General features: G+C 44.9%; 1 protein-coding gene across 1 annotated transcript in view; it reads left to right on the top strand.

The window, feature by feature from the left end:
- MYBPC3 (myosin binding protein C3) overlaps positions 1 to 15,837 on the top strand; it is a 217,473-nt gene that overhangs the window by 55,985 nt on the left and 145,651 nt on the right. Inside the window, exons 4-5 of the mRNA XM_068260679.1 lie at positions 3,066 to 3,146; positions 7,913 to 8,061. Of these exons, the coding sequence (XP_068116780.1) occupies positions 3,066 to 3,146; positions 7,913 to 8,061 (230 nt within the window). The remainder of the gene's footprint in view (positions 1 to 3,065; positions 3,147 to 7,912; positions 8,062 to 15,837) is intronic.

Raw genomic sequence — 15,837 nt, 5'->3', positions numbered from 1 at the left:
CCGCGCCGATTGACTTCAGTAGAGGCAAAGCTACAGCAGAAAGCTCTGCCTCTTTCAGGAAGCGCTCCCCGGATTTTCCCCTGGGGAATTGGGGGGTCTAAAGCCCTCGTTTTGTCGCGGGGATGCGACAAAACTTTTTCACCTACTTTTTGGTACTTTTTCAATTACGGAGTACTGAAAAGTTATTTTAAACAGAAGATAAAAAATTGTCTCCTAGGCGAAGACTCAAGAGAAAAACAACCTGATCCATTCCATTTCACTTTTTCTCTTAAAGAGGAACTCCAGTGAAAATAATGTAGTAAAAAAAAGTGCTTCATTTTTTATCATAATTATGTATAAATGATTTAGTCAGTGTTTGGCCATTGTAAAATCTTTCCTCTCCTGATTTACAGTCTGACATTGTTACTGTGGGTAGGTTATGTAGCTGCTTCTAGCTGTTTTGGCTGTTAGAGACAGCTGTGAACAGCTAATTCCTGTCTCTGAACATTGTTACATTGTGGCAGTTTGCCCAGAGTACCGCGGTACTCAGAGCTTCTTCTGGGAGGGGTTTCAGCACAATATCAGCCATACAACGCCCCCTGATGGTCTGTTTGTGAAAATCATTATATTTCTCATGTAAAAGGGGGTATCAGCTACTGATTGGGATAAAGTTCAATTCTAGGTTGGAGTTTCTCTTTAAGTTTCCTCCCCAGTGAATTTTCATCTTATCAAAAAAATGCCCTTCAAGCCACCAGCAAGCAAGAAAATACTAAGAATAGTGTGTTAGTAGAGTGCTGAAAGTTATTTTAAACAAAACATGAAAAATGATCTCCTAGGGGAACACTTAGGAGAAAAAGTGAATTGAATGTTTCTCTTAAGTGTTCTCCTAGGTGATATTTTCACTAGTGATGTCGGCAAACACTTCGCCAGCGAATAGCTATGGTCAGCCTGACCCCTGTACTACTTCCGGGTCGCAATGACTCGTAGTAGTACACGTGCTCTGGGCCAGATGCGTTCATTAGTACGCATGCCCTGGCCGGGCGATGGGCGTCCTCGATTGCACGCCGGGCACGCTTCGTGACGTCACTCTCATGCGCAAATCAAGGACACATATTGCCGGGCCAGGGCATGCATACTAATAAAGGCATCCGGCCCAGGGCATGCGTACTACCGTGTGTCATTGCGACCCGGAAGTAGTACAGGGGTCAGCCTGCCCATAGCTTCGCAGTGAGCAGTTCGCAGAACTGCTCACTACATCTCTAATTTTCACACCTTATCAATATAATGCTCTTTAAAGAGGAACTGTCGCAAAAATCTTAAAATTTAAAACACATACAAATAAGAAGTATGTTTCTTCCAGAGTAAAATGAGCCATACATTACTTTTCTCCTATGTTGCTGTCACTTACAGTAGGTAGTAGAAAACTGACATCACCGACAGGTTTTGGGTTAGTCCAGCTCTTCATGGGGAATTCTCAGCATGGCATTTATTCTTTATAAAGACATTCCCTGAAAAAGATTTATAAAGACATTCCCTGAAAAAGTTTTATACAATGATGCTGACCAGCCTCCCTGCTTACTGTACAGTTTTTTGGCAGTTGGACGGAGCAACTGTTATTCACTAAGGCCTCAATTCACAGAGCTTTATCAAACACTTTATCAAACGTTTGATAATTTTCCTCATGGGTAAAATCTAATTTTGAATTAAGTGTTTGATAAAGCTCTGTGAATTGAGGCCATAGTGCTTTAAAAATAAAGAAAACCCTTAGGGCCCTTTTCCACTAGCAATCGCTAGCGTTCACGCTGAACGCTAGCGATTGCTGAATTACCGGCGATTCCCCGACGTTCGCGGCCGCGATTTTGCTATGCTATGCATTGCATAGCAAAATCGCGGCAAATATCGCTCCGCCGCGCGTTCGCGTTCCCGGCAAAAACGAATCGCGGTAGTGGAAATGACCTACCGCGATTCCTATGTTAAAAAGCAAACCGTAGCGATTGTAAAATTCCACTACACGCAGATTCTGCATGCAGAAAACTGACTCCAATGAATGCCTATGGGAAATCTGCATCAGAAAAATCGCCTTCAGTGGAAACGGGCCCATAGACATTCATTGGAGTCAGTTTTCTGCATGCAGAATCTGCGTGTAGTGGAAACGGGCCCTAAGAAACCCCTATGAGAAGATGGGCTAGTCGAAAATCTGTCGGTAATGTCAGATTTTCTACTACGTACTGTGAATGATAGCAACATAGGAGAAAAGTAATTTGTGGCTCATTTAACTCCGGAAGAAACATACTTTAGTATTTGTATGTGTTTTAAATTTTAAGATTTTCGCGACAGAAGTCCTTTACGGCACCAGCCAGCAAGAAAATACTCAGAATAATTTTGACAGTACTTTTTCATCTACTTTTTGGTGCTTTTTCAATTGCATAGTGCTGAAAAGTTATTTTAAACAAAATATGAAAATCGATCTCTAGGGGGGGGGGGGGGGGGGGGGTGAATTGGATCAGGCTCATTGTCCGAAGGGTAGAAATAGTAGAAAGGTCAACATACCCACCTGTGAATCTACATGTGCCACCAATCAAGGTACGCTTAAAGTAAACCTGAGATCACAGAATTAAAAGGTTTTATACTCACCCGGAGCTTCCTCCAGCCCCATGAGCAGTGATGTGTCCCTCGCTGTCCTTCCGAGTTCCTCCGTTCAGCCGCAATTAGTCCCGGTAATCTGGCTCAGTTGTGCATGCGTGGCCTCTCCGCACATGCGCAGAAGAGCTGACTGGCCAGATTACCATGATTAATTGTGGCCAAACGGAGGCACTTGGGAGGATGACGGGTGACACATCGGTGCTCATTGGGCTGGAGGAAGACCCAGGTGAGTATAAAACCTTTTTATTCTGCAATCTCAGGTTTACTTTAAGGGAATCCAATATCTGCATCGGCTGAATTTTTCTGGTGTTTCCTTTTCCATGCTATACTTTCTCTCAGAACATATGAGTTCTGTGATTTCAGAGATTACTTACAAATAAGCGATCCTTGTCATTGCTGTTTGATGTAATGATTGTGTTTTTGGTTTCTTTCCACCCTCACAGCCCCCGCTCCTGCACCAGAGGCTCCTAAAGATGAAATTGGCCTATTTATCGAGAGACCAGTGGATGGAGAAGTCACTGTCGGTCAGTAGTTTCTTACGCAGAGATCACATCACTGCTGGATTGGGACAGCCGTGTACTTGTCAATACAGCACCTTAAATAAAGTGACCAGACTGCCGATCATTATTAGTAAATTAACATTACAAGTTCATGAGCAGCCATGCTTCTTTGTTTCAGTGCAGACACTTTCCCATGAAATAGTGATATTTTCAGATTTGCTGTTCAGATCTGACATCTAAAAATTAAGATGCTGATCTTGCCCAAGATCAGGTGCAAGTGTCCCTCAGTGTTGTTAAAGAGGACCTTTAGTGAAAATAACATAATATTATTTTTTCAATATTCATTTATAGTTTATTTAGTCAGTGTTTGCCCATTGTAAAATCTTTCCTCTCCCTGATTTATGCCCGGTACACACTATGCAATTTCCCAGCAGCTTTCGGGTTGAATCGATCATTTCCGACAGGTCCGATCTGATTGCTGATTGTTTTGCAGATCTATTTTGTACAGGAGTGATTGCTAAATCGATCAGAAAAACTATTGGAAATCAGAACGGACCTGGCTGAAATGATTGATTAGGCCCTAAATCTGATGGGAAATGGCATGGTGTGTACCAGGCATTACATTCTGGAATTTAGCACAGGTCTTTAGTTCTGCCAGGTGATCTGTACGGAATGTTCGTTACTGAGTGTTCTGTGCACAGTGGGAGATATCGCTTACTTGGCAGTTGGAAAAAGCTGTTATTTCCCACAATGAAACGAGGTTTATAGATGGCAAACTGTTAGGACCTTGGTTGTGACATCACCCTGCGGGAGGGATTTCACCACAATATCAGCCATACAGACCCCCCTGATGATCTATTCGAGAAAAGGTAAAGGCTTCTCATGGGAAAGGGTCATCAGCTACTGACTGGGAGGAAGTTCAAACCTTGGTAAACCTTCCTGGCGGTAACCCCGCGCTGCCCCCCCCCCCACGACCCTGTGCGCTGCCTGGCCAATCAGTGCCAGGCAAAGCTGAGGGGTGGATCGGGACTCCCAATGACGTGACGACGTCGGTGACGTCATCCCGCCCGTTGCCATGGCGACGGGGGAAGCCCTCCAGGAAATCCCGTTCTTTGAACGGGATTTCCTGATCGCAGATCGCCGGATGCTACATGATTTAAAAAAAAAAAAAAATTAAAAAAAAACTGCTGCGCTACCCCCTGGCAGTTTTTAATAGACCGCCAGGAGGGTTAAAGTATCTCCTTAAGCTGGTCATGCACTACTCGACTAAAATATAGATCCCTCTCAGATCTGAATCTGACCAGAGAGGGATCAATCTAATCGGATCCTTCCACTCATTGGACATAGATTTTTAATATATTTCAGCATTAACTCTTTGAGGACAGTACAGGGCTGACACTGTATAGACGTGTTGCTAGCCTGTAGGCCAGGGGTCTCAAACTCAATGTACCTGGGGGCCGCAGGAGGCAAAGTCAGGATGAGGCTGGGCCACATAAGGAATTTCACAATCGCGGCGCATGGCCGCCTCTGCCCGCCCCTCTCACTCTTCCTTCACAGAGAGGGGCGGGGAGAGGCGCCGATTGACGTCAGGAGGGGCAGAGCTGAAGCTGAAAGCTCTGCCCCTTCCAGGAAATGCTGGCGGATTGCCCTCCGGGTGATTTGGGGGCTCTGCAGCCCTCGTTTAGCGGCGGGGATGCGGCGGATTACTTGGGAGCACTGAAGCGAACTATAAGGAAGCATTTGCCGGCGAGGGCCACAAAATATTGTATCGAGGGCCGCAAATGGCCTGTGGGCCGCGAGTTTGAGACCCCTGCTGTAGGCTATGCAGGTGGGAGGAGGGCTGATGGAGAGGCTCAAAGTGCTTCCTGTGGGGGGCGAGTTGAGTAAGGAGTACAATGCTCTTCATCAGCGCTCGGCCAAGTCAATCTGCCGGGCTAATGGCTGGCCAGGGCATCGGGAGGCATCGGGGCCGATGTACTGATGCTAGATTCTCAGCCCAGGCGGTCGTCATTGCCCGCCTTGGCCAAACTGCATCAAGCAGGTGTGCATGGCTTAACGCGTACTTGCCCAGCTCCTGATGTTGGACTATGTCTTTTCTATCAGAATGGATCAGAAGCTAGGATTAGAAATGATAGCATAATATAACCACAGCTATGATTACTTCAGTGGTGTAGCTAGCAATAGGGGATGCAGAGGTTCCGACTGCACCGGGGCCCTGCTGTATTAGCTCTTCATTGGTTCTATGCTGGTACTGATCACTTCTATATGTGCTTTGAATGTCAAAGCAGGTGTTTTTGGCAGATTTTGGTGCTCACTATAAATATCTTTAGAGGGGCCCAATGTAAACATTGCACTAGGGCCCATAGTTACTTACCTACGCCACTGGCATTCTTAACACCATTTTGCTGATACAGGGCCCTGTTACTCCGGAGAGCTAATTGCACATTACACTGTGAATGGGCCCATTGGAGGACCATTGCAGCGAGTTGCTGTATGATTATAACTCCTGTTATAATGCAATGCGCATAGTGTGATCGCACCCTATATCTGATGGAAATCCTTTAAAGAAATAGATGCTTAAAGAGTCCCTGTAGTTACATATAGTAGGATGCAGTACATTTTTACACTCTTTTACTCAGAAACACTTCCTATAGCTATACTGTATATTGCCCTATGTCGGTAGCCCTGCCCTCTCTGTGATGTTTAGCCTAGGCTGATTAGCTAGTGTGGAATCGGATTTCTCCCCTCCCCCCTCAAGCATTCTGGGAGACCAGTTATATTTTGTACTGGCATTGGAACGCTCAATAAATGAACATTCCACAGAGCTCACCTGACTGGACTAAACATTTTAGAATGTAAATCAGGGAGAGGAAAGATTTTACAATTGGCAAACACTGACCAAACAGTTTATAACGAATATTATAAGAAAAAATCAATCAATGGTCCCTCAGCTGTGTAGGGTATTGGAGGGGGGGGGGGGGGCTGCAGAGGCAGTGGTAAAAGATCAGCGTTCCCACTGCTTTGTATTGTACAGCAGGGCCGGTTTAAGCATCAATGGGGCCTCAGGGCAAAATAAACCTGGGGGCCCCCCAACAGATACCCTGGGACAAAAATCGGCATTAAGGGACCTTTTATGCAGCTGGTATAGTCAGGGTGGGAAGCCCCAATTGGTCGGAGCTCCACATTCTGGCTACCCCAGCCTGCATGGGAGACAAGGGGTTAATAAGTTTCAGGAGGGGGGACCCCACATAATTAAAAAAATATATATCCTACACTCTAAGCATACAAACAAAATTGGGAAAATAGGAAAAAATGCCAGGGATCTTCATGCAGCCATATTGCGGCTGTATAGCGATCCCTGGCCAAAGTGCTGCGGCTGCGTATGGACCCCCTGGGAACCCCATCAGGAAATGCATTGCTCTTTCTTTTGATACATGTAAAATTACACTACCGTTAGGTTTGCTACTAAAAGTTACATTTACCGCATTTAAAAGTATACTTTTTTCCTTCAAAACTTTAAAATCGATTTTCTCAAAAACTATAAAGTCTTTTTGAAAAATAGTTTTTTCCTCTTATTCCCAATGATCTCCTTAACATATCCTGCAAATTTAGGGTTTGTAGCCTTTAAGGTAGATTTGCTATTAACCATTAAAGTCGGCGGGTTTTTAAATGTGTATTTTTTTTCCTTTGAAACTTTAAAATTGATTTTCTCAAAAACTATAAGGTCTTTTTTAAAATGTTTTTTCCTCTTGTAGCCACTGGGGGCCCCTACAGGCTCTGGGGCCCTGGGGCAATTGCCTCCTTTGCCTCTATGGTAGCGCCGGCCCTGTTGTACAGTACAAAGCAATGGTGTAATCAATATTTGAGTGGTAAAATAATTGAGTATTTTTAGGCCCCTTTTACACTTAGGGCCTGTTTCCACTGTATGCTGTGCAGCTACATAGCCACATTGTACCGCGGCTGCACTGTAACCAATGCACGGCAATGGAACAGTTTCCATTGTGTGTTGGTTTTGCGGAGCGGTGCAGAGCATGCTGCAGAATCCTGCACAGCTGCATCCGCCCGCCGTCTACTCCAATACACTTCTGTGCCGGGAGATGCGGAAGTGACGCGAATGTGAGCAAATGCAAATTCAAATGCAAATTCAAATGCAAATGAGCCCTTATACACTTTTTTGCAATGTGTTTCCCTTTCTGCACGCAGGGTAACGCAACAGCAACAAAAGTGTATGGGGCCCAGTACACTTACTGCGTCACGTTGTGCCAAAATCTTCCGATTTGCCGCCAGCCCACCACAAAGTCAACAGCCTGTTAGCGTGCGATTTCCACTGCATCGCAGCGGAATGCATTGAAGTCAATGCGCGATGTGTAAATTTTAAATTAGTCGGCGGCGGTGAGAATGTGTGGAACAAAACAAATACAACGGGGAAGCTGGGAATCCCAGTGACGTCCTTCCTGTCCAGCAGACAGGAAGTGCGGAAAGGTGAGGCTATGCATATGACCCTATCAGCGCACTCTGCCGCAGGGTCATATGAATCTTGTTTTTGGCACTGCAGTGCGATGCTAGAGGGCGGAGAATCACACTTGGCTCATATATATAACCTTCCTTAATCAGGAAAGAATCAGTTGTAGTTGATGTTGGATATACAGTACACCGCCTAGAGTTTGCCTAGCTTTATAAGTAACACCCCATACCTGAAGCATCCTGTTTTTGGGGTGGGCTTTAAACCTTGTCGATTTTTCTAAAACTTTACTAGGTTCACGTACAATTTTCTGCTGTTTTAATTACAGGGGAAAACATCAAATTTACTGCCAGGGTCAATGGGGCCAACCTCATGAAGAAGCCAGTAGCGAAATGGTTTAAGGGCAAATGGATGGACTTGTCCACCAAGGTTGGCAAACACCTCCAGATCACCGAGACCTACGACCGGAACACTAAGGTAATGGCAAAGAAGCCTTTGCAGGGGGTCCTGAATGTACACCTCCATAATTCTCGAAGGGCCCGTTTCCACTGGCGTTTAGGACGCACGGTCATTGCCGCATCGCCTCACATCCCTCCGTAAGCTTCCGGTTGTCTTCTGTACAACCGGATGAGGAGTCATGAGGCTTCCCGTCGACGGCTATTGGGAAAATTCATGTCAATGGAAACTACTCCATCGAGTGGATTGGTTGCGGTTTCCTTGCGTTGTGATACGGAGCGGTTTCCACGTAGCAACACGTCTAGTGGAAACGGGCCCTAAAGGAAGGTGAACTTTACATTGTACTCCAAACAAACAAAAAACAGTTAGCTACTTATCTATAATGAGGAAAGCTTCTGGATCCTCCAGATACTTCCTTGTCCTTTTCTCCCATCGTTGTCTCATGTGGACCCTCAGATCATACCCAACAAGAGCTGGTCAGATATGTAATCATGGCCATGCTCCTGGCGGTGTACAAGCATGGCATTACTGCTTGGGTATGGGCGCGCCTTAGCTGTAAGCCGAAGCCGCTCATTCACACCTAATTGCTATTCCTTATTTTTATTTTTTTTACATCTTGCCTGATGTGTTCTTGATAAGTATCATTAACCTTGAGACAGCGATACCAATACAGGTCATTGGTTGGAAGCATCGCCCTATGCTTTGTCCTCCTTTTTTATTGCCTCACCACCATTATGTTATTTCCACATTACCACCAGTGTTTTGCCACAAGTAGGAATTCAGTCAAGCACTTATAGGACATCTGACCTAATGTAAAGCTACCACAGGTAAGCAAACAGGTATGGCCATGCTGGATCCACAAACCTGCCTCTTCCTGTCTGAAAAATTGACTTTAGCCAAAAGACAATCCTCAGAAGTATGTGGATCCAGCATGAGCATACCAGTTTGCCTATCTTAGATGGCTTTGCCTCAGTTCAGGTGTCTTTTCAGTGATTCCCTTTGCCACTGCAATTCCGTGAGGTGCCACGGGCTGCACGGTGGTGTAGTGGACTGGATAGCACTCTCACCTTACAATGCTGAGCCTCTTGTTCAGGTCCCTGCCAGGGCACTATCTGCCCTGTATGTTTGTATGTTCTCCTGTGTCTGTGTGGCTTTCCTCCCACATTCCAAAAACATACAGATAAATTAATTGGCTTCCCCCTAAATTGGCACTAGACTTCGATACATACACTACACTATACATACATTGATATTTCACTATGGTTGGGATTAGATTGTGAGCTCCTCTGAGGGACAGAGCTGGCGCTATATAAATTTGAAATATTATAAATACAGAGAGAACTGCAATGACGTTACATCAAGTGAAATCAATGCTATAATGCTAGTGTTTTTCTAAATTGATCCTTAAAGAGACACTGAAGCGGAAAAAAAATGATGATATTATGATTTGTATGTGTAGCACAGCTAAGAAATAAAACATTAAGATCAGATACATCAGTGTAATTGTTTCCAGTACAGGAAGAGTTGAGAAACTCCAGTTGTTATCTCTATGCAAACAAGCCATTAAGTTCTCCGACTACGTGGAGAGGACGGTTATCTGACTTTTATTATCTCAACTGTTCCTGGACTATTTACTTTTCCTCTGCTAGAGGAGAGATCATTACTTCACAGACTGCTCTGAAAGACTCATTTTGAATGCCGAGTGTTGTGTAATGTGCACATATTATAGAATGATGCAATGTTAGAAAAAACACTATATACTTGAAAATAAAAGTATGAGAATATTTTCTTTGCTGCTAATCTTCTAGTAATTAGTGCACATAGTACACAAGCAATTCACTATATCATATTTTTTTTTCCGCTTCAGTGTCTCCTTAAAGGGGCACTATCGGGAAGAAGTGTACAATTTAAAATACATATGTATACATAAATACACTTGTCTCAAAGTAAATGCAATGTATTTTTTTTTTACTTCCGATACAGCTATCACTTACAACAAGTACTATAATCTCAGACAGCTCTGAACCTATCTCAGACAGCTCTGAACATCTCACCGACAGGTTTTGGATTATTCCACCTGCTTATGTGGGATTCTCAAAGTTTATTTTGTTTCAAAAGCACTCCCTGGAAAGTATCTATACAGAGCTGCCAGCCAGGCTGCTTACTCACGTGCCCACCATTTTGGCAATTGGACTGTGCCACTGCCATTCAGGGAATGCTTCTGAAAATAAAAGAAATCGTGAGAATCCCCCATGGAGATGGACTAATCAAAAACATGTTGGTAAGAAATTCAGACTTGGTTAAATATAACTCCTACTGTACATGACAGCTACATAGAAAATAAAAAATATATAGTGAGTTTACTCTCAGACAAATGTTTGGTGTACATATGAATTTTTACGGAGGGAGAGAAAAAGGAGGACACCGAGAGCACAATATAGTGTAGTATGTATTAAAAAGGTAGAGATGAATGTATAAGTATAATTTAATACTCACAAACCAAGGTTACCGTCCAGGTAACCACTGTACGAGCAGGTGTGGAGATTAGATTTATGAATATGAATTTTTACAGTTTTTCGCCATAGTGCCCCTTTAAATACTTCTGCATAGCTGACAGCTATGAATAGGAGAGAATTCAGGCTGACAGTGTTATGAGGGCCTTTGCAGCCTGGCAGGAGCTGAAGATTGGAAAAACAATACAGCTAAATAACAGGGCAACAATCAATTTCTGGCAACGACAGATTCTCAGTTATATCAGATTCAGTTTATTACCAATACCAAAGCATGATGTTCTTAAAGCAAATCTAAAGCAAAAAAAATGTATGTATATATAGATAAGGAATAGAACATTAGTAGCAAAGACAAGAGTCTCATAATTTTATTTTCAGTTATATAGCTTTTTTATTAACATTGCATCATTCTGTTACAGTTGCAGTTTTAAAAGCACACTATGTATTTTAAGCTATAAAACAAAGCAGAAGTAATGACCCTTTGAACCATCCGCAGTAAAACCTTATCTCAGTCTTTCTCTCACTGTTTCTTGTCTGTTTAAGTGCTTTAGAACAGGACTTTATATAAAAAAAGAGAGCTAGGATGCAATCTTGTAGTACAAAAATATAGTAACAACTTTATTGACACATATAGCAAAAAAGATAAAAAGAGTTCTTCAATTTCATATGATCAATCTTCATACAATCAACTCTGTATCAAGAGTCCACAAATGAAGGCTGGCAAATAATCTGACTTGGCTTGGTGAGTGGTTGGAGCTTTTATAGGCGTGTGTTTAAAGGCAACGACACATGTTCGTTTCGGGCCTTTTTTACATAATATAAGCGTCTTTCATCAGGCCGTAATACATTTTTGCTATATGTGTCAATAAATTTGTTACTATATTTTTGTACTACAAGATTGCATCCTAGCTCTCTTTTTTTGATATAAAGTCCTGTTCTAAAACAACAAAGGTCTTAATGGGGCAAGGTGGATTGCCCTAAAAAAGGACTGTGTTTTGATCCTTCACTTTTATAAAGGATTTTACCCAACTATATATTTATAAGTGCTTTAGAAAACAGGACTGCATGCGTCCAAGTTGGGTTGAAGAGCTCAGAGTAGCTCTTTTGCATAGATAACAACTAAAGTCTTTTAACTCTCCCTGTCTGGAAAATAATATGAGATGAGGATCATTTGAAAAGACCGCAAGTTAAAAAGGGCGCGGCTATCTCCACTATAGATTATAGCGGTTATACAGAAATCTTGGCACACGCAGTATTCAGTTGACGCATGTTATAATAGCGGCTACAATTTGTAGCTGCTATTTGTAGCTACTATTTGTAATGTGTTGCCACTATTTGTAGCTGATATTTTCAGTGGCGTCCCTACCATAGTGCGCAGGGGGGCGGGGCGCACCTGGTGTCAGACACCCAGGGGGGTGTCACAACGACCCCCGACAGCAGCACAGCAGGAGGGAGAAGCAGGGCTAGAAGGAGGGGCAGTGGGGGCAGCGGTGGGGAGGGGGGAAATATCCCCCCCTCCCTCACCTGGGACCCCTCCTTCTGCCTCTCTCCCCCTCCAGAATAGCGGCGACAAGTGCGGGGCGGCCGGAGGCGTATGAACAATTACTCACCTGATTTCCGCGTTCCAAGCGTGGAGCGCAGCGTCATGACGTCACAGGTCTCTGTCTTCAATGCCGCCCACTGTGCTTCCTGATTAGTGGAAGCACAGTGGGCGGCATTGGAGGCGGAGACCTGTAACGTCATGACGCTGGGAACGCGGAGATTAGGTGAGTAATTGTCTATACGCCTCCGGCCGCCCCGCACTTTGTCGCAGCTATTCTGGAGGGGGAGAGAGAGGCAGAAGGAGGGGTCCCAGGTGAGCGGTGATATTTCCCCCCTCCCCACCGCTGCCCCCACTGCCCCTTCTTCTAGCGCTGCTTCTCCCCCTCCTGGGCATCTTTACTGGGGGGGGAACTGTACTAGCTATACTGGGGGCAGCTATACTGGGGGCAGCTATACTGGGGGAAACTATACCAGCTACACTGGGGGCAACTATACCAGCTATACTGGGGGCAGCTATACTAGGGGCAACTAAACTAGCTATACTGGGGGCAACTATACCAGCTATACTGGGGGCAACTAAACTAGCTATACTGAGGGCAACTATACCAGCTATACTGGGGGCAGCTATACTAGGGGCAACTAAACTAGCTATACTGGGGGCAACTATACCAGCTATACTGGGGGCAACTAAACTAGCTATACTGGGGGCAACTATACCAGCTATACTGGGGGCAACTATACCAGCTATACTGGGGGCAACTATACCAGCTATACTGGGGGCAACTATACCAGCTATACTGGGGGCAACTATACCAGCTATACTGGGGGCTAGCTGGGGGCAACTATACTAGCTTATACTGGGGGCAACTATACCAGCTATACTGGGGGCAGCTATACTGGGGGCAACTATACCAGCTATACTGGGGGCAACTATACTGGGGGCAGCTATACTGGGGGCAACTAAACTAGCTATACCGGGGGCAACTAAACTAGCTATACTGGGGGCAGGTATACTAGCTATACTGGGGGCAGCTATACTGGAGGCAACTAAACTAGCTATACTGGGGGGGGGGCAACTAAACTAGCTATACTGGGGGGCAACTATACTAGCTATACTGGGGGCAACTATACCAGCTATACTGGGGGCAACTATACCAGCTATACTGGGGGCAACTATACCAGCTATACTGGGGGCAACTATACCAGCTATACTGGGGGCAACTATACCAGCTATACTGGGGGCAACTATACTAGCTATACTGGGGGCAACTATACCAGCTATACTGGGGGCAGCTATACTGGGGGCAACTAAACTAGCTATACTGGGGGCAACTAAACTAGCTATACTGGGGGCAGGTATACTAGCTATACTAGGGGCAGCTATACTGGGGGCAGGTATACTAGCTATACTGGGGGCAGCTATACTGGTGGCAACTAAACTAGCTATACTGGGGGCAACTAAACTAGCTATACTGGGGGGCAACTAAACTAGCTATACTGGGGGGCAACTAAACTAGCTATACTGAGGGCAGGTATACTAGCTATACTGGGGGCAGCTATACTGGGGGCAACTAAACTAGCTATACTGGGGCAACTAAACCAGCTATACTGGGGCAACTAAACCAGCTATACTGGGGGCAACTATACTAGCTATACTGGGGGCAACTAGCTTCACTGGGGGCAACTATACTAGCTTCACTGGGGGCAACTATACTAGCTTCACTGGGGGCAACTATACTGGGGGAAACTACTAGATATACTGGGGCAACTATACTAGCTAATACTTTAAATTACAGTTAGCTCCGCCCTCATCCGGTCATGACTACGCCCATTTTTTGCCGCGAAGCACGCCGCAGGTTGTGGCCACGCCCATTTTTTAAGGGGGGGGGTGTCTTTTAATACCCAACACCGGGTGCCAAATGCCCTAGGTACGCCACTGGATATTTTCTATGTGCAGCTGCTGTAGCGGCTACAATTTGTGGCTGCTATATGTATTAAGCATTTGGCACCACCAGGGGTAGGGTTAAGGGTTAGAGTAGGGAGAGGTTAGGTCATAGTACTATAGCGGCTTCAATTTGTAGCTGATATTTTGTCTGCAGAGATTAAGGGTTAGGCACCACCAAAGGGGAGTTAAGGGTTAGGCACCACCAAGGGGGTGTTAAGGGTTAGAGTAGGGAGATGTTAGGTCATAGTACTATAGCGGCTACAATTAGCAGCTGATATTTGTAGCTGCAGAGATTAATGGTTAGGCACCACCAGGGGTAGGGTTAAGGGTTAGGCACCACCAAGGGGGGGGGGGGGGGTTAAGGGTTAGAGTAGGGAGAGGTTAGGTCATAGTACTATAGCGGCTACAATTTGTAGCTGATATTTTATCTGCAGAGATTAAGGGTTAGACACCACCAGTGGGACCAAAGGGGCGTTAAGGGTTAGGCACCACCAAGGGGGGGTTAAGGGTTAGAGTGGGGAGATGTTAAGTCATAGTACTATAGCGGCTACAATTAGTAGCTGCTATTTGTAGCTGTAGAGATTAATGGTTAGGCACTACCAGGGGTAGTGTTAAGGGCTAGGCACCACCAAGGGGGAGTTAAGGGTTAGGCATCACCAAGGGTGGGTTTAGGGTTAGAGTAGGGAGAGGTTAGGTCATAGTACTATAGCGGCTACAATTGTAGCCGCTATTTGTAGGTGCAGAGATTAAGGGTTAGGCTCCACCAGGGGTGGGGATAAGGGTTAGGCTACAACCCAAACGATAGTTTCCCCAGAACTCAGTCCTTCACAAGTTCATTACCAATATAATTTTATTGCATGATTGGCGGTATACAGCATACACGTATAGCACAACGTTTCGTGCCTGCTGCCCTTTCTCAAGTGCTCAACCTTCTGCACACACAGTGAAGCATTTTAAAGACACCAATAATCAGGCCCATTCACTCAATTGAAGGGGAGGGTACAACCTTGAATAAAATGTTAACCCTTAAAAGGCAGCGTAGCAGCAATGTAAATCACAGAAAACATCTGAGAATAAAGTCTTCATTCAGCCCCCCTGGTGATTGAGTCCCCAGTAGTAGCAATCTATCCAGTAGGCTTCACAATGCAGGAGGGCTGTTCTCAAGGAACCACCCTCATGCGACTGAGCCACCTCCAATATCTGCCATCTCAACTGACTCACATTGTGTTTATTTTCTATGAAATGTCGTGCCAGGGGGGTATTTTACTCATATCCAATAACCCTTAAACCCACCCCTGGTGGTGCCTAACCCTTAATCTCCGCACCTACAAATAGCGGCTACAGGTTGGGGACTCAATCACCCGGGGGCCTGAATGAGGACTTTAGTCTCAGATGTTCTCTGTGATTTACATTGCTGCTACGCTGCCTTGTAAGGGTTAACATTTTACTCAAGGTTGTACCCGCCCCTTCAATTGAGTGGAGGAGCGTGATTATTGGTGTCTTTAAAATGCTTCACTGTGTGTGCAGAAGGTTGAGCACTTGAGAAAGGGCAGCAGGCCCGAAACGTTGTGCTATACGTGTATGCTGTAATACCGCCAATCATGCAATAAAATTATATTGGAAATGAACCTGTGAAGGATTGAGTTCTGGGGAAACTATCGATTTGGTTGTAGACTGGTCGTGCGAGGAGTGATGGACCTCACCCAGTAGGACTCCCCGAGAAATACTATCATTTACCCTGAGGTCAAGCGGAACCTTTTGTTCTACAGTTAAGGGTTAGGCACCATCAAGGGGGAGTTA

This window comes from Hyperolius riggenbachi, chromosome 11 (assembly GCF_040937935.1).
Source record: "Hyperolius riggenbachi isolate aHypRig1 chromosome 11, aHypRig1.pri, whole genome shotgun sequence".
NCBI lineage: Eukaryota > Metazoa > Chordata > Amphibia > Anura > Hyperoliidae > Hyperolius > Hyperolius riggenbachi.
This window is presented reverse-complemented; position numbering and strand designations above follow the sequence as displayed.